The sequence below is a fragment of the Eurosta solidaginis genome, chromosome X (assembly GCF_040869045.1).
Source record: "Eurosta solidaginis isolate ZX-2024a chromosome X, ASM4086904v1, whole genome shotgun sequence".
Classification (NCBI taxonomy): domain Eukaryota; kingdom Metazoa; phylum Arthropoda; class Insecta; order Diptera; family Tephritidae; genus Eurosta; species Eurosta solidaginis.
Window position 1 is genome coordinate 20,445,495 of NC_090324.1, and position 25,240 is coordinate 20,470,734.

A 25,240-nucleotide genomic window follows, 5' to 3' on the forward strand; every position below is an offset into this window, starting at 1 on the left:
GTGTTAATGAGTATTTTAAAAGGGAGTGGGCCTTAAATCTATAAGTGGACGCCTTTTCGAGATATCGCCATAAACGTGGACCAGGGGTGACTCTATAATGTGTTTGTACGATATGGGTATCAATTTAAAGGTATTAATGGGGGTTTTAAAAGGGAGTGGTGGTAGTTGTATGTGTGAAGGCGTTTTCGAGATATCGTCAAAATGTGGACCAGGGTGACCCAGAACATCATCTGTCGGGTACCGCTAATTTATTTATAGATGTAATACCACGAACATTTATCCTTCCAAGATCTTAAATGCTTTTGATTTCGCCCTGCAAAACTTTTTCAATTTCTTCTATTTAATATGGTAGTTGTCACACCCATTTTACAAAGTTTTTTCTAAAGTTATATTTTGCGCCAATAGACCAATCCAATTACCACGCTTCATCCCTTTTTTCGTATCGCAACGCTTTGTTCGCATGATCTGGAAGTCTCCCATCCATAGTACTCCAAGGTAGGACATAGATGTAACTATTCTAGATTGCATAGTCCAGAAGACAATTATAAACATGTAAAATAGATTTAAGTTAGGCTTAGGAAAGCCGTAATAAATAAATACATTACATTACATTATATTATTATGGAATTTTTTTTTTTTAGTAATTTTCGATATCGAAAAAGTGGGCGTGGTCATAGTCGATTTCGGCAATTTTTTTGCACATATATAAACTGAGTTCAGATAAGTACGTGAACTGAGTTTAGTAAAGATATATCGATGTTTGCTCAAGTTATCGTGTTAACAGCCGAGCGGAAGGACAGACGGTCGACTGTGTATAAAAACTGAGCGTGGCTTCAACCGATTTCGCCTTTTTTTCACAGAAAACAGTTATCGTCCTAGAATCCAAGCCTCTACCAAATTTCACAAGGATTGGTAATGGTTTGTTCGACATATGGCATTAAAAGTATCCTAGACAAACTAATGAAAAAGAGTGGAGCCACGCCCATTTTGAAAATTTCTTTTATTTTTGTATTGTGTTGCACCATATCATTGGAGTTTAATGTTGACATAATTTACTTATATACTGTAAAGATATTAACTTTTCTTTTAAAATTTGACTTTAAATTTTTTTTTTTAAAGTGGGCGGGTCGATATCCGATTTTGCCAATTTTTATCAAGCATACATATAGTAATAAGAGTAACACTCCTGCCAAATTTCATCATGATATCTTCAACGACTGCCAAATTACAGCTTGCAAAACTTCTAAATTACCTTCTTTTAAAAGTGGGCGGCGCCACGCCCATTGTCCAAACTTGTACTAGTTTTCTATTCTGCGTCATAAGTTCAACTCACCTACCAAGTTTCATCGCTTTATCCGTATTTGGTAATGAATTATCGCACTTTTTCGATTTTTCGAAATTTTCGATATCGAAAAAGTGGGCGTGGTTATAGTCCGATATCGTTCATTTTAAATAGCGATCTGAGATGAGTGCCCAGGAACCTACATACCAAATTTCATCAAGATACCTCAAAAGTTACTTAAGTTATCGTCTTAACGGACGGACGTACGGACGGACATGGCTCAATCAAATTTTTTTTCGATACTGATGATTTTGATATATGGAAGTCTATATCTATCTCGAATCCTTTATACCTGTACAACCAACCGTTATCCAATCAAAGTTAATATACTCTGTGAGCTCTACTGAACTGAGTATAAAAACTAAAAAACACGCTTTTAAATAATATCGAACTAAAAAGTTAAAAATAATTTTCAAAATAAATTTAAAACAATAATGTACGAAAAAAATTGATATACGAAAATTTTGCACAAAGCGCCCACGCTTTTTTCAATATATTTAATATCAATATTTTTCGTTCATTATTGTTCTGAACTTATTTTGAAGATTATTGTTTACTTTTGAGTTCAATATTAGCCGTGGTTTTTTACGCGCATTACATCAACACTTAAGTTTTGCAAGGACTGCTAAGTGTAAAACTTTATCTACACCACTGAAATAGTTGCGAAGAAAATTAGTACTGCTAAATTTCAATATGCATTATACTCAGTTGCAACTGAAATATGTCTCCACATTTTATCTCTACACTATTCTCCATTAAGTGTGTGTGACCACGATTAATCGCAACCGATAATTCAGCTATGGGTTATACACTATGGCCAACAGAGGTTCGTGTCTCCACTATTAAGCAAAACTCGTTTTGTAGCGAGTTATTTAACCATTGCCGCGAGTCTTCAATAATGGCTCTCCTTTGGGCGCCAGGTCTACAGAGTTACAAACATACATACAAGTGAAGCTACTATAAGCGTATTAAAAATATATTCTCGATAAGAGGTGAGTGTGAGCTTTTGTAGTAAACACAAACGCCCCTCATATAACTTAAAGTGTCTGAGAACCGGCTAGAGGATCGTCTAATTTGTTGCAAATACGAGCCGGAGACGAAAACATGATCAAATTCAAAAAGTTTTATTACTGATAAACAAATAAAGAAAACAAAATCAATGCGATGGATCTTTAGGCGGACGTGTGGTTAAAGCTTTAGTTAGTACAATTAAAGAGTGTGATGTGACGGTATGTTTCCATAGATTCTTTACTACTGTAAATCTACTAGAGAACCATGAGTTCTCAGCGTGAGGAACATGCATGAAAAATATAAAAAATCTACCACAAACAAACGAAAAATGGGATAGAGGGGAATCCTCGTTCAGGGTCAGCAAATCTGGTATTCTTTGCGTTAAATGGCAGGACAGAAAGGAAGTCTCATAATAGTTGGCAATTGCTATAAGCTGACAGTGATAACAGTGAGTAAAACGTGGAAATGTGGAACACCATTTCCATAGTCTAAACAAATTTTGCAGAGAAACAATAGGTGGAGTAGATCGCGCCGACCAAATCGCAGGCATGTATGACTATGATCGCAAGTCAACGAAATGGTGGAAACAAGTTTTCTACCGTCTTGTAATATTTTCTGCTGTGAATGCGTTGGTAATTTATTGTGATCTCCGAAGAGACAAAACTCTATTTATTGTGTTCATTGTAACACTAGCCGAGACATTAATATCTGAAGGTATTAAAACTGCAGCCGTACGCATATCCCAATCACAAAGCCTTTTATCTCAAAGACAGATGGAGCTGGGCAACGTATCCTAGCATTTACCAATTCCTATTGAAACTCGCACATGTTGCGAAAAGTGTGCGCAGGGCAAAACACAAACCAGAACAAAACAAATTTGCCAGCAATGTGATGTACCACTTTGCAAGATGTGCTTCGTGCTTCGCAAAATATCATACTCAAAACTAGATTACATTCATACATAATTTTCGAAAGTTAAGAATTTTGTGTTTTCTTTTTGTAAACTTTTATTTTTTCCAATAAAAGATTAGCCATCAAGATTAAAAATTTGTATTATTATTTGAATTTTGAGAACTTCTGGTAAAAATGTACCACACAATAGTACCGGCGGTACAATGTTGTACCAGTCCCCCCTGCATTAGTTGTTGTAAACTTTATCCCAAATGCCATCCTTGCATATTTTATTCTTTGGACAGTACATACTTTGTATGTAATCATATGTTAAAACAAGTAAGGAAGGCTAAGTTCGGGTGTAACTGAACATTACATACTCAGCTGAGAGCTTTGGAGATAAAATAAAGGAAAATCACCATATAGGAAAATTAACCTAGGGTAACCCTGGAATAAGTTTCTATGACATGGGTATCAAATGAAGATATTAAAGAGTATGTTAAAAGGAGTGTACCATAGATATATAGGTGGACGCCATTTCGAGATATCGTCATAAAGGTGGACCAGGGGTAACTCTAGAATGCGTTTGTACGATATGGGTACTATTACGTTCTTGATTATTAAGACGTAATTTCAATTAAGAGATTTATTCAATTCAAATAGGATAACTATATATATATACAAAAACTACTTCACAAATAAAATTAATATGTGGAATGACAATAATTATGGTTTTATGCAGTTAGCTGATGTCGACCGAATGCCCGAATATCTCACTTTGTCTTGTCACTTCTGCAATTGTATAGGGTTGCCAACAGGTACCAAATGAAAGGTGTGAGTGATTATTTAAAAGGGAGTGGGCCTTAGTTCCATAGGTGGACACCTTTTCGAGATATCACCATAAGGGTGGACCAGGGGTGACTCTAGAATGTATTTGTACGACATGTGTATGAAATGAAAGGTGTTAGTGAGTATTTCAAAAGGGAGTGGGCGTTAGTTCTATAGGTGGACGCCTTTTCGAGATATCGCCATAAAGGTGGACCAGGGGTGACTGTAGAATGTGTTTGTACGATATGGGTATCAAATGAAAGGTGTTAGTAAGTATTTTAAAAGGGAGTGGGCCCTAGTTCTATAGGTGGACGCCTTTTCGAGATATCGCCATAAAGGTGGACCAGGGGTGACTCTACAATTTGTTTGTACGATATGGGTATCAAAGGAAAGGTGGCAAGGAGTATTTTAAAAGGAAGTGGGCATTAGTTCTATAGGTGGATGCCTTTTCGAGGTATCGCCATAAAGATGGACCAGGGGTGACTGTAGAGTGTGTTTGTACGATATGGGTATCAAATGAAAGGTGTTAGTAAGTATTTTAAAAGGGAGTGGGCTCTAGTTCTATACGTGGACGCCTTTTCGAGATATCGCCATAAAGGTGGACCAGGGGTGACTCTAGAATGCGTTTGTACGATATGGGTATCAAATGAAAGGTGTTAATGATTATTTAAAAGGGAGTGGGCCTTAGTTCTATAGGTGGACACCTTTTCGAGATATCGCCATAAAGGTGGATCAGGGGTGATTCTAGAATGTATTTGTACGATATGGGTATCAAATGAAAGGTGTTAGTGAGTATTTCAAAAGACAAAGGGCTTTAGTTCTATATGTGGACGCCTTTTTGAGATATCGCCATAAAGGTGGACCAGGGGTGATTCAACAATTTGTTTGTACGATATGCGTATCAAATGAAAGGTGTTAATAAGTATTTTAAAAGGGAGTGGCCCTAGTTCTATAGGTGGACGCCTTTTTGAGATATCGCCATAAAGGTGGACCAGGGGTGACTCTGGAATGCGTTTGTATGATATGGGTATCAAACGAAAGGTGTTAATGAGTATTTTAAAAGGGAGTGGGCCTTAGTTCTATAGGTGGACACCTTTCGAGATATCGCCATAAACGTGGACCAGAGGTGACTCTATAATGTGTTTGTACGATATGGGTATCAAATGAAAGGTGTTAATGATTATTTAAAAGGGAGTGGGCCTTTGTTCTATAGGGTGACGCCTTTTCGAGATATCGCCATAAAGGTGGACCAGGGGAGACTCTAGAATGCGTTTGTACGATATGGGTATCGAATGAAAGGTGTTAATGAGTATTTTAAAAGGGAGTGGGCCTTAGTTCTATAGGTGGACACCTTTTCGAGATATCGCCATAAAGGTGGACCAGGGGTGACTCTATAATGTGTTTGTGCGATATGGGTATCAAATCAAAGGTATTAATGGAGGTTTTGAAAAAGAATGGCCCTTAGTTGTATATGTGAAGGCGTTAATAAACCAATCCAATCACCATGTTTCATCTTTTTTTTCGTATATTATTGTATTTTGTTGCACCATGTCATTACTGGAGTTGAATGTTGTCATAATTGACTTATATACTGTAAAGATATTGAATTTTTTGTTAAAATTCAAATAAAAAATTTTTTTTTTTAAAAGTGGGCGTGTTCTTCATCCGATTTTGTTAATTTTTATTAAGCACACATAGAGTAACAGGAGTAATGTTCCTGCCAAATTTCATCATGATATCTTCAACGACTGCCAAATTACAGCTTGCAAAACTTTTAAATTACCTTCTTTTAAAAGTGGGCGGTGCGACGCCGATTGTCCAAAATTTTACAAATTTTCGATTTTGCGTCATAAGTTTAACCCACCTACCAAGTTTCATCGCTTTATCCGACTTTGGTAATGAATTATCGCACTTTTTCGATTCTTCGAAATTTTCGATTTCAAAAAAGTGAGCGTGGTTATAGTCCGACATCGTTCATTTTAAATAGCGATGGGTGCCCAGGAACCTACATACCAAATTTCATCAAGATACCTCAAAATTTACTCAAGTTATCGTGTTAACAGACAGACGGACGGACGGACGGACATGGCTCAATCAAATTTTTTTTCGATACTGATGATTTTGATATATGGAAGTCTATATCTATCTCGAATCCTTTATACCTGTATAACCAACCGTTTTCCAATCAAAGTTAATATACTCTGTGTGCAAAGCACGCTGAGTATAATTATGCTTTTTGTTGGTGGCGGTTTCAACGAAACTCGTTTGTTTGCTTTTGTTCTACTTATAGAACTACAAAGAATTAACCAATGTTGTCTATTTGTATGAACTAAGCGGTGATTGCCCTCATTGCTTTTTTAAATGTATGAAAACATTTATTTTAGCAATTTTAATTTATAATTTATTTAATAATTTTCGGAAAAATTTAAACAACGTCACATCAGGACGGACAAGGCGACAGGTGTTTTGATTATACCTTGTAAATCTCTTCAAAGCCTTTTCTACCTGGAGTGGGATTTCAACCCGAACTCCTACGATGATTGAAGTGTTACAAACGCATGAAGCCACGTCATTCCTTAGTTGTTGCTCCTCCTTTTTCTGTCCTTTGTTAAACTTGAGAGCAAAAACTGAAGGTGGCCCAACGTCGAGGCCGGTCTGTTTACAAACCAAATTTTACAAGGCAAAATAAATTTAGCAAATTTAGTCGAGCCGATTTCTGATTGAAGTATTTTGGCTTTTCACGTTTTCTGTTTATCAGCTTATCTGGGTATAGTTTTTTCACAGTTTACACAACAAAATGCGTTTTAGAGGAAATGAGGTGAGAATATATCAGTTATTTGCCGGGGGACCTCCAGATATATTGTTCTGATATAGATAACGGATAAAACTCAATTTAATTATTTTCAGTTTTAGGATCATTGCAGCTACATTCTTGAAAGTTGAATTGTCCATAGCTGTGCATAAATATTTGCCAGTGGCTTTTTGTCTTTGTTATTAACATATCCAAACTTTCAGAACATGGCCTTGGTGGTTCTCTTCTGACAATGAGCAATGTACAACAACTAGAACGAATGAAAGTCGAGCAACAACCAATAAATTTTTCAATTTCAATGGAGACGCAAGCAGCAAGTAATAATCATATAGTCAGCAGAGAATCAGATAACCTTCTCTGTGTGCAAATAGGAGCCAATGCAGAGTTTTTAAATAGTCCAATGCCTGAGAGATTTAAAAGAGATTTTGAACCCTGTCAGTTTGAAATTAAAAATATTGCAAGTATTCAAGACTTGCCATTTTCTTACGGCGTGGCAGATGAAACTACAACTCCATCGATAGCCAGTGATGGTACATTGTCTGAAGCGCACTCATTAGGATATACTTATAAGCCCTTGGTGGAACATAATATCTCTTCTCATAATGCTATAAGTGACTCCGCTAATTGCTTTATGTCAAATGTTGACATACCCCTGCAAGAGTACCATGAGCGAGTTAATGTTTTTCGGGAAGTGGCCTCAAAACAAAAAAAGTACGGACAAATTGCTATAGAGGATACTGGGGGCATAGGAACATCGGCATCGAAACCAGAGGATAAGAATCTGCTTGACATTTTCAAATATGACACAGATGTAACCATCAAAAAGCCAATGATCGAAAATTTAACAAGTAAAACTACATCGTCGGTATTTCAGCCAAAAAATAAATCGAAGAATAGCAAACCACACAAGAAAAAGAGACACCACAAAAATTTAATGGAAACTCGAAGTAATTTGGAGAATAATATTAATGCTATTGGAACTATTACAACCAATCCTAAAGCAACAAGTTCCAAGGAGATATATAGCACTTCTAACGTTCATAATTTGAGCGAACGACGCCCACCTTCTTCATCGTCTGAGCGATTGGGTACACCTTTAGTCGGACAGAAGAAACATTCGTTTGTTCATTTAAATGATGATGACACTTTCCTACTCGACAACATGGCCGAAATACTTCTATTAGAGATAAATAAAATTAAAGGTTTGCAAGTATTAAGTGCTTCTCAAGTTCGAAATTTACGAAAACTAGTTATAAGAGAAAAAACTTTTTTCGAAAACATTCATAAGATCAATAAGAATCTCTTATTACTACTGGTTAATCCCGTAACATTAGCCAAAGATTTGCGTGCACCTTGCAATGATAAGCAACGAAAATTTGAAATGGTCTTGAAAAAATTAGAGCGCAACATTGACACTCTTAAAAAGTTGATTGGCAGTTCATGTGGCGACTATAAACGGAAGTATTTAAGAGACGCTGAGATAATGCTGATGAAAACTGGGGACAAACTCCACGCTGGAACCATCAGAGATGATGAATGGAATACACGGGACAAAAATAATAAGTTCAAACACGATATTAAAATGGTGAAACCAGCGGAATCGAGCTTATTAGGTGAAATAAATATAAAATGCTCACCGATTCGAGACCCAAATAATAGATTGAGTAGCATATTTAGTGAATCACATTATGACTATGATAAACCTCTATTATGCAACAGCTCCAATTTAGGGGAAAAAACAAAAGAAGTAGAAACGCAAGAACAGAATATGTGCATTAAGAAACTAAATCATCTGAGCACAACATGCATCGCTGAGAGTAGCCATAGTCCTTGCATTAAATATTCTAATTACCATACCTCTGAGCTCTGTTTAGCTGAAATGAGTAAAGATCTACGTAGCCTATTGCAAACCTCGGCAGGACACACAAATAATTATTCCACGGAGCGATCACACTCTGCTACAAACCTTTACTGTAACGATGAGTATATTAAGTCAATAAAAAATAATTTAAAGGAGTATAATAGTATGCTCTTTCTATTGCATTTACAACAATCGAAACATCAGCACACATACAATGCATGTGGAGATAATCCAGCTATAGAAACTAACAGTCAATTATCATTGGATGTCGTTAATGATGCAGGAAGTCCACCTCCGCCTGCACCGCAGGATATTCAAATTGAAAATATTCATGAGTTTGAACGTGTAGCTGTACCGTCTATAATAACTCTAAATAAATTTCAACAACAGCAGCAGCCATATCTGCAACATCGCGAGTTGTCTCCGAATTGTGCTAAATCGGAATGGGGTCTATCCGCTCATAAATCACTGGATGCAAACGTATGTGGAAGTGTCGATATCAATATGGATTTACATATGTGTAATTCATTAACCCCTTCTAACACCAATATTGGTACTCCTTTAGCCAGTGGCTTCTGTGATGCCAGCACAGCTGTAAAATTTGAGAGCTCCACACATTCTGGATCTATAGAAGTTTATAACACAGAACTACATAACCATTTAAGCAAACCACAATTGCAGAAAAAAATACTTGACCATCAAAATTTAATTCAACCAGTCGGTAACAATTATATATTAGGTGAAGAAAATCTCAATTACATTATTGAACTGTCGAAGAACATTCCAATTTGTTCCGTATATGAGAATAAGTCTATTTTCAATATACTCATAAACGACGATTTTCATTTCACAGATGAACGATTTCCTTGGGAACGTCACTCTCAGCTTCACAGAAACAAAATTCAGCAGAGTCAGTCCATAGTAACCGGTATACCAGTTTGTTGTAATAGCGGCATTCCGGATCTCTTGCGTACTCCTTTACATGCAATATCACTAACTATTGGTAAAATCGCATCCACTAACTACGTTACAGATACTAAAATGGATATTGGTGAATTGAGTAAGCCGCAAGCTTTTAATCAGTATTTTAGTGGTCATCTGGAGTATTTTCCAATACCCAAAAGTGCTGTCGATTACCAAAGCAGAAAAGGGTTCGATTATTTTGAAAAAAACTCTGACTACCCAAATCACACCAAAAAAACGAAAAGTTGCAGCATAACCGACGTGCCACGAAGCTCCCGGGAATCGCTCCAAGGCCAAATGATTGATCGGAATGAATTTAAACGTAAGTATGCTTATATATTGCATCAAATACCGTCGAGCGAAAGCCAACAAACGAGTACATATTGCAACGGTGCTGCCACACATGAGAATATTTTTAAGTTATCGTCAAAAGTGTCAGCCGCATCAATGGAATTAAGTAGTGCTGGAGAGCTATCACTTGGGAAAAATGAAACTTCTGTTGGTGATAAAGAAATCAGAGAAGTGTATCATGAACAAATTAAAAGATTCCTTCCAAATGATCTAAAAATAAACCGTTTTTCGAGTTCCGTCAGTTCAAACTCATTGACGACAGATTATATAGAGGATTTGCAGATTGAAAATTGCAAAACAGGTAATTCCTATCTTGTTTTGCAAAACTCCGTACATATTAGTGAAACTTCGACATCGATCGCCCGTAAGCAAGAGACTCAGAATAAAGTTTGGAAAGCTAAAACAAATACATCAGACGCAACAACTTCAGGAAATAGTGCAGCCCTTATCACAACCAGCGCTGATAAGTTGGTAGTGCCTGAGGGTAAGAGAATGCACTCTAAATATACAATGATTATGAACAATGTTCCGCAGAAATCCAACGCGCTTCGTGAGCAAAACTTTTTAGGCTGCCGAAATGTTGCTGATAGTGCGACAATGTGTAATGATTCTGATAGCGGTGCAGATTCGCGTTGCTTTATTCCATCTGAAAAAAAAGTGGCTAGTGATTTCAGTGTTGGATACAAAAAACATTTATCCATGGCAAAGTGCCTTGACGAAGTTGTAAAAAAACACCACGAAAGAGAAAAGAGTGAAGAGCCTTATGCAGATGATATGACTTTTCATGATTATATTGTTGAGCTAGAGGAAAAAGGAGATCTTAATACTGAACACGGCATTGATATAAAATACTATAATATGCCTTGTCAAATGCCGCAATTGAATGAAGAAATTATATCAAATCCAGATCAAGAAAATGAGTTCGCTACCACGCAGTCTTTAGCCGAATATAGGAGTTCAAATAAAAAGATATTAGAAGGATGTGAGAGTGGTTATAACTTATTTTCTGTTAAAAATAACTTTAGTCATCAGCAGAGGTGTGGTTACAGGGAAGGAAAATTGTCATCTACCCATAAAATGAGTAAAAGTGAACAATTATTCTTTGGGGATGACACGAAAAATTTGGAAACGAATGTTATGCTAACAACGAGTCCCCCCACTCCTTATACCAATTTACCAGAAACAGTTCTCGGTTCTGAAGATAAGGGAGAGGAGTATGGTGGAAAAACTACGATTGTAGTGCCAAATTCTGAAATGTATTGCCAAGATATTACCTATGCCCAAAATTTGTTAACGACCATGAATAAATATATAGGTAAAATTAATATAGATAATATTTCGAACAACCAGAACAAACTAAACGGTCAGGGTAATGATCACATTTACACCAGTTCTCTTACGCTGTCCTTCGATAACCCTAGCGGATTACACGAAGAAGATGATAACCGCAGTCAATATTCATATCGTACATTGTCGTCGTCGCGACGTCAAAGTACCGTAGACAGTATTGATACTGACGATGAGTACTTTTGCTATGAGCTTCGTCAAATGAAAGAATTTGAAGAGCAAAAAAGCGCTATATCTGACGTACAAATCACAAATACGAACAAAGTCACAATGGCCTTACATTCAAAACACATACCACTTCTTACACAAATCGATGAACGTACAGGTGTTTGTGATTATCAAGATAAAGAAGTCCAAAATATAACAGGTAATATATTAATTAATAATGATTGTGTGCCAGATGAAAAAAGTAAACAACTGATGACTGAAGTATTGAGTGAACTTAAGAGTTTCGTCAAGAAATTGCCAACATCAGATAACTCTATGGCATATGCAGCAACATCGAAGTCATCAAAACGAAAAATGTCTGCAAGCCCTTTGGATCGTCTAACAAAAGTAACAGACATACATAAAGCATGGCAGGGTTGCAATGGTGATAACTCTGCAGTCTGTAGGGAGATATTTCGTAAGACTAAAAATGCATGTTCCAACGATAGCTATGAAGATTTTGATGTGCAACATATTCATAAGGAAAACTTACAAAAAGTAACAAGTTATGAAGGAGAAAATTTCGCACCACCAAAATGTTTTCAAAAACGACGCGATTGTGATCACGACAATATGAATGGCCTGCAAAAATATATAATGGCTCGAGAGCAGCGTGATTCCTTAAGCTCTCCATATTCATCCATTGAGGAAGTACCAAATTATGAAAATTGCCAAAGCGACAAATCATCGACGGAAAATAGGACGGAAAGCACTGATAGACAGAAAACTCGTGCCACAATACCGGGAAGAGTAGATGCGATGGATAGGGAAATAGGAAATGTTAAAAGAACGGCTCTAACATCCGATCACTCAATTGGTGCAGATACGTCAGTGAAACTGAAAGAGGAATTAGAAGTCAACGGGCGGGATGAATGTAATTCTGATCATCGAGCATTTAAAATTTGCGATGTCCAGACCAAAAATACTAAGAAATCAATTGAGGAGTGTTATACAAATGGCAATCATTCCATAGCTGACCATATTACGCCTTTGGTATCTAAAGTCGGATGCATACACAAAGGCGTAGCAAATCAGTTGCAGTTTCCAAATACATTTGAAAGCCATTTCATTACGGTCGAAAGCAGTGAATCCCAAACAACTATTAGTAATTCTACAACTATTGATAATTCTACAGCCCTTGGTAGTAGCAAATGGAAACTTTTAAAAACACTCAAGGAACGAAAAATAGAAGAACAAAATAATCAAGACAAATTCGAAGACGATGAACTTAGTAAAGAGCGCGGTAAGGTAAGCAAATTATTTATAAATATTTATTTTACTATCGAGAAAGGCTTATATTCTTTTCTTACAATTTTTCCTTTTGTTATGGATGTTAGAGAAAACTAATAAATTTGCACAAGGTGATTGTTACTAGGACCTGTTTCTGATTGATCAGCTTCGGGTGGTGAGTTTTGAACTTGTGTTCATTTACATTCATACTGTTATAGAGGCACATTTCTCTATCCACCCAGCCACTTCAATGCCCCTCTGCACAAATTGTAATTGGCTCTAAATATTTCCTTTTTGTCGTTATTCCTTATATACACAATTTTGTAGGTACATAATCTATGTTTTTTAACCCAAATTGTAAGTAATATTTAAGGCTCGTTCCAACGGAACTTGATCAGTAACTTTGGGTTTATATCAATGCGTTATTAGCAATGCTTCGATGGTTCGATTATTTTGAAAAAAAACTCTGACTACCCAAATCACACCAAAAAAAACGAATAGTTGCAGCATAACCGACGTGCCACGAAGCTCGCGGGAATCGCTCCAAGGCCAAATGATTGATCGGAATGAATTTAAACGTAAGTGTGCTTATATATTGCATCAAATACCGTCGAGCGAAAGCCAACAAACGAGTACATATTGCAACGGTGCTGCCACACATGAGAATATTTTTAAGTTATCGTCAAAAGTGTCAGCCGCATCAATGGAATTAAATGGTGCTGGAGAGCTATCACTTGGGAAAAATGAAACTTCTGTTGGTGATAAAGAAATCAGAGAAGTGTATCATGAACAAATTAACAGATTCCTTCCAAATGATCTAAAAATAAACCGTTTTTCGAGTTCCGTCAGTTCAAACTCATTGACGACAGATTATATAGAGGATTTGCAGATTGAAAATTGCAAAACAGGTAATTCCTATCTTGTTTTGCAAAACTCTGTACATATTAGTGAAACTTCGACATCGATCGCCCGTAAGCAAGAGACTCAGAATAAAGTTTGGAAAGCTAAAACAAATACATCAGACGCAACAACTTCAGCAAATAGTACAGCCCTTATCACAACCAGCGCTGATAAGTTGGTAGTGCCTGAGGGTAAGAGAATGCACCCTAAATATACAATGATTATGAACAATGTTCCGCAGAAATCCAACGCGCTTCGTGAGCAAAACCTTTTAGGCTGCGGAAATGTTGCTAATAGTGCGACAATGTGTAATGATTCTGATAGCGGTGCAGATTCGCGTTGATTTATTCCATCTGAAAAAGAGTGTCTAGTGATTTCAGTGTTGGATACAGAAAACATTTATCCATGGCAAAGTGCCTTGACGAAGGTGTAAAAAAACATCACGAAAGAGAACAGAGTGAAGAGCCTTATGCAGATGATATGACTTTTCATGATTATATTGTTGAGCTAGAAGAAAAAGGAGATCTAAATACTGAACACGGCATTGATATAAAATACTATAATATGCCTTGTCAAATGCCGCAACTGAATGAAGAAATTATATCAAATCCAGATCAAGAAAATGAGTTCGCTACCACGCAGTCTTTAGCCGAATATAGGAGTCCAAATAAAAAGATATTAGAAATATGTGAGAGTGGTTATAACTTATTTTCTGTTAAAAATAACTTTAGTCATCAGCAGAGGTGTGGTTACAGGGAAGGAAAATTGTCATCTACCCATAAAATGAGTAAAAATGAACAATTATTCTTTGGGGATGACACGAAAAATTTGGAAACGAATGTTATGCTTACAACGAGTCCCCCCACTCCTTATACCACTTTACCAGAAACAGTTCTCGGTTCTGAAGATAAGGGAGAGGAGTATGGTGGAAAAACTACGATTGTAGTGCCAATTTCTGAAATGTATTGCCAAGATATTACCTATGCCCAAAATTTGTTAACGACCATGAATAAATATATAGGTAAAATTAATATAGATACTATTTCGAACAACCAGAACAAACTAAACGGTCAGGGTAATGATTACATTTACACCAGTTCTCTTACGCTGTCCTTCGATAACCCTAGCGAAGAAGATGATAATCGCAGTCAATATTCATATCGTACATTGTCGTCGTCGCGACGTCAAAGTACCGTAGACAATATTGATACTGACGATGAGTACTTTTGCTATGAGCTTCGTCAAATGAAAGAATTTGAAGAGCAAAAAAGCGCTATATCTGACGTACAAATCACAAATACGAGCTTCGTCAAATGAAAGAATTTGAAGAGCAAAAAAGCGCTATATCTGACGTACAAATCACAAATACGAACAAAGTCACAATGGCCTTACATTCAAAACACATCCCACTTCTTACACAAATCGATGAACGTACAGGTGTTTGTGATTATCAAGATAAAGAAGTCCAAAATGTAACAGGTAATATATTAATTAATAATGATTGTGTGCCAGATGAAAAAAGTAAACAACTGATGACTGAAGTATTGAGTGAACTAAAGAGTTTCGTCAAGAAATTGCCAACATCAGATAACTCTATGGCATATGCAGCAACATCGACGTCATCAAAACGAAAAATGTCTGCAAGCCCTTTGGATCGTCTAACAAAAGTAACAGACATACATAAAGCATGGCAGGGTTGCAATGGTGATAACTCTGCAGTCTGTAGGGAGATATTTCGTAAGACTAAAAATGCATGTTCCAACGATAGCTATGAAGATTTTGATGTGCAACAAATTCATAAGGAAAACTTACAAAAAGTAACAAGTTATGAAAGAGAAAATTTCGCACCAACAAAATGTTTTCAAAAACGACGCGATTGTGATCACGCCAATATGAATGGCCTTCAAAAATATATAATGGCTCGAGAGCAGCGTGATTCCTCAAGCTCTCCATATTCATCCATTGAGGAAGTACCAAATTATGAAAATTGCAAAAGCGACAACTCATCGACGGAAAATAGGACGGAAAGCACTGATAGACAGAAAACTCGTGCCACAATTCCGGGAAGAGTAGATGCGATGGATAGGGAAATAGGAAATGTTAAAAGAACGGATCTAACATCCGATCACTCAATTGGTCCAGATAAGTCAGTGAAACTGAAAGAGGAATTAGAAGTCAACGGGCGGGATGAATGTAATCCTGATCATCGAGCATTTAAAATTTGAGATGTCCAGACCAAAAATACTAAGAAATCAATTGACGAGTGTTATACAAATGGCAATCATTCCATAGCTGACCATATTACGCCTTTGGTATCTAAAGTCGGATGCATACACAAAGGCGTAGCAAATCAGTTGCAGTTTCCAAATACATTTGAAAGCCATTTCATTACGGTCGAAAGCAGTGAATCCCAAACAACTATTAATAATTCTACAACTATTGATAATTCTACAGCCCTTGGTAGTAGCAAATGGAAACTTTTAAAAACACTCAAGGAACGAAAAATAGAAGAACAAAATAATCAAGACAAATTCAAAGACGACGAACTTAGTAAAGAGCGCGGTAAGGTAAGCAAATTATTTATACATATTTATTTTACTATCGAGAAAGGCTTATATTCTTTTCTTACAATTTTTCCTTTTGTTATGGATCTTAGATAAAACTAATAAGCTTGCACAAGATGATTGTTACTAGGACATGTTTCTGATTGATCAGCTTCGGGTGGTGAGTTTTGAACTTGAGTTCATTTACATTCATACTGTTATAGAGGCACATTCCTCTATACACCCAGCCACTTCAATGCCCCTCTGCACAATTTGTAATTTGTCTTTAAGTATTTCCTTTTTGTCGTTATTCCTTTTATACACAATTTTGTAGGTATATAATCTATGTTTTTTAACCCAAATTGTAAGTAATATTTAAGGCTCGTTCCAACGGAACTTGATCAGTAACTTTGGGTTTATATCAATGCGTTATTAGCAATGCTTCCCAAAAAACAATTCCCAAACGCAAAGTACCCAGCTAAAAAAGATCCCTAAACACGTAATCCCCAAATTCAAAATCCCTAACACGAAACTTTTTTTGAGGCAGGGTTACTAAACCGCAAACACAAAATCCCTAAAATGCTATATAAGAATATAACATTATCTATCACATAAGGAATAGCGCAAGTGGAGCTCAGATTCTTATAGACATACATATTGGTAATTCTCCGTGAGCTTACAGTTTTGTGTTTTCGAAATTTGAAATATATTAAAGCATTTTATATGAATTAAATTATGTAATTGAGTTAAAATTATGTTTATTTTAAAGTTTCATGTTGAATTTTATTGACAGGTCATCAGTTTTATGAAGTATAGTTCATAATACCCTACAAATGTAAATACTTAACTTAATCTGCAATATTAAATGTTGTTTTAATAATATCATTTCTGTTTTTGCTTTGTAATTTGGTTTTGAAAAGTGTCCATGAGTTTTTGAGTAAAAAATGTTATTCAAATCGTTAGGTTGGTACTGCTTTATTGCACACTGGTTTGTGACATGTGAGTGTGAATTTTGATCAGCAAGTGTCCTCGCATATTTCCATGTTAATTTTTGCAGTCTTAAAATAAATAATATCCACTTTAAACACGGAAGAACTGAAAAAACGGTACACTGAAAGAAAAAGACTAGTAAAATCAACCATAATACGGTGCAATTCAACAAAAATTTCTGTAAATTTTTATCCATCGCAACAAAATGTGGAATCAACTGCGCACAAATCGTTGATTCGTAATTGACCGTTTTAATAGTCAAATGAACAAAAAAAGTTGTTGCGACAAAAAAAAAAAAAAAATAAATGTGAGGCGCGATAACCTCCGAAGTGATTAAGGCCGAGCTTCTCCTCCCATTTGCAGCGTGCTCCTTTTTAATTTTTCCTACAAATTGGCGGGACGGCACCTACTTGTATTATGCTGACTCCGAAAGGCATCTGCAAGGCAGATGAGTTTTCATTGAGAGCTTTTCATGACAGAAATACACTCGGAGTGCTTGCCAAACAACGCCGCGGGCGACTCCGTTTAGAAAAATTGTCTTCTAATTGAAAAACCTTATTTCTAAAATTTTGATATTGCTTTGCCCGGGGTGTGAACCCAGGGCATTCGGTGTGGTAGGCGGATAAGTTACAGAAAAGTAAAGAATCAAATCGCAGGAAGGTAACTCACCACTGGAGTAACTTAACATGTAATTCGGCAAGTTTAATTTTCGTAACACTTTAGGTTGAAATGATTCCAAAAGAACTCAAACTTTCAAGTTGTAGGAGACATCAACATTAAAAAAGGATGTTTTTTATTATCTTATTGGATACGTTCGCGTGAGTGAAAATTCGTAAAAACTTGAATAAAATGTTACTAACTTTGAAAAAATCCTGCTCATTCAAACAAAACTTTTGCAACAACAGGGCGCAATTTTGAATTTCGCTTGGAGGAGAAGTCGCAAAATTGTACCCGATAAATAGGTGTCCCGGTATCTCATAATTTTTTGCACAGTAAATTCAAAAAATGGTTTTTCGTTTTGTATTGATAACTAAAAAACTAGTTTTTTGTTGTTTCCCCATTTTGTGTGTTTTTTGAATTTAGTGGTTTTCTTATTTTGGTGTTTTTTTTTTTAAAGTGGCACCGTCGTCATAAGTACAAATTAGAGAGCGCAGTGTGCGTAAAATTCTCTTTGAAATTTGCTCAGGTATTCACGTCTGTTTATCGCTGTTGAAATGACCAGTGAGATCTGTTGTGTTAACAAAAAATCAGTTAGATTGATTAGGAATCTGTCAATTTAACAGAATTTTGTTAACTTAAGAGCAACAATTTCTGTTCTGTAGAAACGAATAAACTAATTTGTTTGCTTGACAAAGAACTCGGTCGAATTAACCGTAATTCGATCGATTTCACCGAATCTCCGTTAAGTCAAGAACAACAGAACAGATTTGTTGATTTTACTATCACCATTTCTTTCAGTGTACGTATCAAAAAATCGTGTCACAACCGCGGCACTTGTATCTTTGTAGTTTTAAGTTAAGTACCGTCTATTGTACCATTTTTCTTTCAAGTTTGCTGACATAACCTTAAAATTTTACGGAAAATCTTGCGAGTCATTCTAGCTTTTTAATGAGCAATTTATTGTAAAAATGTCACAACCGTGGCAGGTTTCAGTATCAAGAACAGAAATTAATAGCTGTAGCTCGTCCACTTTGGGAATGTTTTTTAAAAAGTCATAGAAAAATGATTGAAAATATTTGAAAATCGAATATTTTTTCTTAAATTTTGGGATAATAAAATTGAGAGCTCCGGAGAATCGCCCATATATGCATATGGGGTATTCTATCCCATTTCGACCAATTTTGAACCCGAACCCTTTAGAATTGGCTGAAAGTTTTTCTTCTTTTTCTAGCTTACGAAAGACGTTTTTCAGAAGTTTTTCAAATTTTTTCATCCAACTCAAAAAAAGTTATGAATTAAAAAAAAACACCGTTTTTGTTTTCAAATTGATATAACTTTTTTAAAAATTGACCGTTTGGGATCTTTTTTTTTTAAATTTGTGTTTAAGTGTACTTTTCGGAAAAAATACAAAAAAGATTTTAAAGTTTTTTTTTCAATTAAAAAAAAAAAATTCTCGGCCCTCTCCGGGATTAGTGGGAATGATTGCAGAATTGATTGGAGTTTTTTATGAGAAAAAAAAGCGCAGAATTCGAAAAATCTCGAAAAACTGAAAAATTACAAAAAACAAAAACTTTAAAAACTTTTTTGAAGTTTTTCCGAAAAGTACATTTAAAAACAAATTAAAAAAAAAAAAGAGCACAAACGGTCAATTTTTGAAAAAGTTATAGCATTTTGAAACAAAAACGGCGTTGTTTTGCCAAAAACAGTATTTCTATCTAATATTTTTTTTAGTTCAATAAGAATAATAAACTTACCATTAGAGTGTAGGGTTGTACTTATAATCGAAAGCATTGTATACAGTGAAAGTGTACTTTATTTATGGTAGTAAATTATTCGTTGTTACAGTAACAAATATAATTTAAATTACGACTCTTAATAACTATTAAAGCATTGTTATTAATAAGTTTAAAGCAAAGTGCGGCGGTTCGAAACTCACTGACACCTGTTTATACTCAGTTGAGCAGAGCTCACAGAGTATATTAACTTTGATTGGATAACGGTTGGTTGTACAGGTATAAAGGAATCGAGATGGATATAGACTTCCATATATCAAAATCATCAGTATCGAAAAAAAATTTGATTGAGCCATGTCCGTCCGTCCGTCCGTTAACACGATAACTTGAGTACATTTTGAGTTATCTTGATGACATTTGGTATGTAGGTATCTGGGAACTCATCTCAGATCGCTATTTAAAATGAACGATACCGGACTATAACCATGCCCACTTTTTCGATATCGAAAATTTCGAAAAACCGAAAAAATGCGATAATTCATGACCAAAGACGGATAAAGCGATGCAACTTGTTAGGTGGGTTGACCTTGACGCAGAACAGAAAATTAATAAAATTTTGGACAACGGGCGTGGTACCGCCCACTTTTAAAAGAAGGTAGTTTAAAAGTTTTGCAAGCTATAATTTGGCAGTCGTTGAAGATATCATGATGAAATTTGGCAGGAACGTTACTCCTACTACTATATGTATGCCTAATAAAAATTAGCAAAATCGGAGAACGACCACGCCCACTTAAAATTTTTTTTTTTAGTCAAATTTTAACAAAAAATTTAATATCTTCACAGAATATAAGTAAATTATGACAACATTCAACTCCAGTAATGATATGGTGCAACAAAATAGAAAAATAAAAGAAAATTTCAAAATAGGTGTGGCTCCGCCCTTTTTCATTTCATTTGTCTAGGATACTTTTAATGCCATAAGTCGAACAAAAATTTACCAATCCTTGTGAAATTTGGTAGGGGCTTGGATTCTAGGACGGTAACTCTTTTCTGTGAAAAAGGGCGAAATCGGTTGAAGCCACGCCCAGTTTTTATACACAGGCGGCCGCCTGTCCTTCCGCTCGGCCGTTAACACGATAACTTGAGCAAAAATCGATATATCTTTACTAAACTCAGTTCACGTACTTATTTGAACTCACTTTATATTGGTATAAAAAATGGCCAAAATCCCACTGTGACCACGCTCACTTTTTCGATATCGAAAATTACGAAAAATAACAAAAAATGCCATAATTCTATAGCAAATACGAAAAAAGGGATGAAACATGGTGATTAGATTGGTTTTTTGATGCAAAATATAACTTTAGAAAACACTTTGTAAAATGGGTGTGACACCTACCATATTAAGTAGAAGAAAATGAAAAATTTCTGCAAGGCGAAATCAAAAGCCCTTGGAATCTTGGCAGGAATACTATTCGTGGTATTACATATATAAATAAATTTGCGGTACCCGACAGATGATGTTCTGGGTCACCCTGGTCCACATTTTGGTCGATATCTCGAAAACGCCTTCACATATACAACTACCACCACTCCCTTTTAAAACCATTTATTCCTTTAATTTGATACCCATATCGTAAAAACATATTCTAGAGTCACCCCTGGTCCACCTATAGAACTAAGGCCCATTCCCTTTTAAAATACTCATTAACACCTTTCGTTTGATACCCATATTGTACAAACGCATTCCAGAGTCACCCTTGGTCCACCTTTATGGCGAAATCTCGAAAAGGCGTCCACCTATAGAACTAAGGCCCACCACTTTTTAAAATACTCATTAACACCTTTCATTTGTACCCATATCGTACAAACAAATTCTAGAGTCACCCCTGTTGTTGTTGTAGCAGTGCTTCGCCCCACCTAACAGCCGCGACCGATCACAAATTTTCATCAATATCCTCTAACGGGAGTCCAAGGAAATTTGCTGTTTCAAGAGGGATGGCATAATGAAAGGGGTGTTAGAGGCGTTGGTTCCACATTACAATTAAAGAGATGGTTGGTGTCATGTGAGGGCACATTGCAAGCGGGGCATACATTTTGTATGTCGGGGTTGATTCTGGATAGGTAAGAGTTTAACCTGTTACAGTATCCAGAACGAAGTTGAGCAAGAGTGACACGCGTTTCCCTGGGGAGTATGCGTTCCTCTTCTACAAGTTTTGGGTACTTTTCTTTGAGTACTGGATTCACCGGGCAATTCCTGACATAAAGGTCCGACGCCTGTTTGTGGAGTTCACCAAGGACCTGCTTGTGTTATTTTCCTTCATGCGGCTGGGTTCTCAGGTGCCGTATTTCCTCAAAATGCTTACGGAAATGGGTACGGAGGTTTCTGGGTATTCAACAGGAACTGTTTGGTTAGCATCTCATTTCTCTCCCTGATGGGAAGTATTCTCGCCTCATTATGTAGATGGTGTTCCGGGGTCATAAGAAGACAGCCCGTGGCGATTATGAGAGCAGTATTTTGGCAGGCCTGTAGCTTTTTCCAGTGGGTAATTTTTAGCCTTGGCGACCATATGGGTGACGCGTAGCACGTAAACGGTTGGACAGTTGCTTTGTATGTAGTAATGAGCGTTTCTTTATCTTTTCCCCAGGTACTGCCAGCAAGGGATTTGAGGATTTTTTTACGGCTCTGGATTTTCGGAACAATTGCGGCTGCGTGCTCACCAAAATGTTGATCCTGATCAAACGTCACACCCAAGATTTTGGGGTGTAAGACAGTCGGTAGCGTAGTGCCATCGACGTGGATGTTCAAAATGGTCGACATTTGGGACGTTCATGTTGTAAATAAGGTCGCGGAAGATTTAGTCGGTGATAATGCCAGGTTTCGCGAGGCGAAAAAACTGGAGAGATCAGGGAGGTAGCCGTTTATTCTCTTGCAGAGCTCATCGATCTATGGGCCTGGGCCTGTGGCCATTATTGTGCCGTCATCGGCGTATGAAACGATAGTGACTCCTTCTGGTGGTGAAGGTAGCTTAGATATGTAGAAATTAAGCAAAAGTGGGGATAGGACACCACCCTGTGGCACCCCTTGTTTAATTCTTCTTGGTTTTGATGTTTCGTTTCTAAATTGCACCGATGCCTGCCGACAACCCAGATAATTTGTGATCCACCTTTTAAGACATGGGGGAAGGGTAGACCCTTCCAGGTCTTGCAGTAACATGCCATGGTTGACCGTATCAAAAGCTTTAGATAGGTCTAGCGCTACGAGTACTGTTCTATGGTGGGGGTTTTGATTTAAACCGCAATTTATCTGGGTGCTGATGGCATTTAGCGCGGTGGTGGTGCTATGGAGTTTTCTGAAGCCATGCGGATGACAGGATAGCTGCAAATTTTCTTTGAAGTAGGGGAGCAAAATGGCTTCAAGCGTCTTTGCTACTGGCGATAGGAGAGATATCGGATGATACGGCTCTCCTATGTGAGCTGGTTTCCCAGGCTTTAGTAGCGGGACCACCTTGGCCATTTTCCATTTTTCGGGTATGACAAAGGTGGAAATAGACAGGTTGAAGACATGTGCTAAATATTTGAAACCCTCTTTCCCTAGGCTTATAAGCATCGACATGGCTATGCCGTCTGGCCCACTGCTTTGGATGGTTTATCGTGACGCATGGCATCTTCAACCTCTCTGGCGGTGATGGTAATTGGTGACGCGCTGAACTTGTGTTTATGTGCGAGTCTGTTGGCCCTCCGTCTATCTTTGTCGACCGTAGAATGCATTACATATTGACGGCAGAAAGCGCTCGCGCATTTTTACGAATCCGAGAGCACTTTATCGCCGAAGGCGATGCAAACTTTGTCATTGTGCTTAGTCGGATTCGATAGGGACTTTACGGTGGACCAAAGTTTACCCACACCGGCAGAGAGGTTATAACCTCTTAGGTGCTCCTCCCATTTCGCCCGCTTGTGTTGATCCACAAGCTATCTGATGCGTTGGTTTATATCCATTATTTGGGGTTCGCCTGGGTCGAGCTGTCTTATAAGGTCACGTTCTCTCGCTAAATTTGCGGCCTACGCCGGGAAGTGGGGCCGAATTTCGGGAATTCTCCCGGCGGGAATGAAACGTGCCGAGGCGGATTCAACGACCTTACGGAGAGCACGCTCCCTTTGGCGGGAATCAGTCGGGATAGGGAGGGCAGCAAAGAGGTTGTCTGTAAAAGATTTATATTCGTCCCAATTTCCTTTTTTAAAGTTTATGAAAGTGCGTTTTTCGGTGACGATGAAGTCGGCGGTTAGCTCGAACAAAATAAGTATAGGCAGGTGGTCGGATGCCAATGTTACCATCGGCTGCCAGTTGACGCAGTTTACGAGTTCTGTGTTCACGATTGAGATATCCGGCGAACTGTGACAGCTTCCTACCATACGTGTGGGGGCGTCTCCGTTTATTTTGCAGAACGTCGTTTCTTCTATTTGATCCGCCAGCATCTCACCCCTACTGTCCGCCCGCAAGTTTGAATGCCAAAGATCGTGATGGGCATTGAAATCGCCTAAAATAATGCGATTGTTGCCAGTGAGTAAGGCGCTAATATTAAGGTGGCATCCACTGGTTTGCATCACCTGACCGGACAGAAAGGCTTTGACGTTCTAAGACATTGTCCCTGGGGTCGATGCCATGAGCAAATATATGATATTGCACAGAGTGGTGAATGATAAACGCGAGGCCGCCTCCATTTCCGCTCATGCGATCTTTTCTGTGGACATTATACCCAGAACAGCTTTACAGTGCAGATCTTGCTGTGAGTTTAGTCTCTTGAATCGCAGCAATGCGGATGTTGTGCCGCTTCTTGAAATCGACTATCTCCGTGATCTTCCCAGTTAGTCCATTACAGTTCAACTGCAGAATTCTAAAGTGCATAGGGGGAGACGTCGCCACTCTGGGAGTAAGTGACGGGTGACTACGCCTGGGTTGAGGATCCACAAAAGATCCACAAAAGATTTATAAAAGTTACGTGGACGTCGGGTTTTGGGATCAAGCCCAGAACAACCTGTCCGATGAAACCATCCCTTACATGAGACACACTGAACAGAGAATGACCGTCCTAAAAAGATTCTTTTCGGGCAGATGCAGCAAAACCATTTCTCAGAACCGGGGTCAGGAGACGGACCCGGATTGGATTCCAATACCTTCCCGAAGCAAGAGAATATGGAGCAGTCCCGCTGCAAGGAGCTGCTGGGAGGATGACAATTTGTGGGAGGGACGCAACAAATTAAATGGGGTTACACTGAAATGACAGTCTTTGGTCCGGGAAAATCCCGAGTCGCTCCGGTACATAGGACCGACTGCCTTGGGAAGCGAAAGAAGAAGAAGTCAACCCTGGTCCACCTTTATGGAGATATCCCCAAATGGCGTCCACCTACAGAACTATGGCCCACTCCCTCTTTAAATACTCTTTAATACCTTCCATTTGATACATATGTCATACAAACACATTCCAGGGTTACCCTAGGTTCATTTTCCTACATGGTGATTTTCCTTTATTTTGTCTCCATAGCTCTCAACTTAGTATGTAATGTTCGGTT

At 37.5% G+C, this 25,240-nt stretch overlaps 1 protein-coding gene across 6 annotated transcripts in view; it reads left to right on the forward strand.

Moving 5' to 3' along the window:
* The window catches only part of unc-13, a 4,182,017-nt gene that overhangs the window by 413,897 nt on the left and 3,742,880 nt on the right, over window positions 1–25,240 (forward strand). For all 6 annotated transcript variants that reach the window (XM_067757836.1, XM_067757834.1, XM_067757838.1 and 3 more), the window contains exon 4: window positions 7,088–12,861. In XM_067757836.1, the coding sequence (XP_067613937.1) occupies window positions 7,088–12,861 (5,774 nt within the window). The remainder of the gene's footprint in view (window positions 1–7,087; window positions 12,862–25,240) is intronic.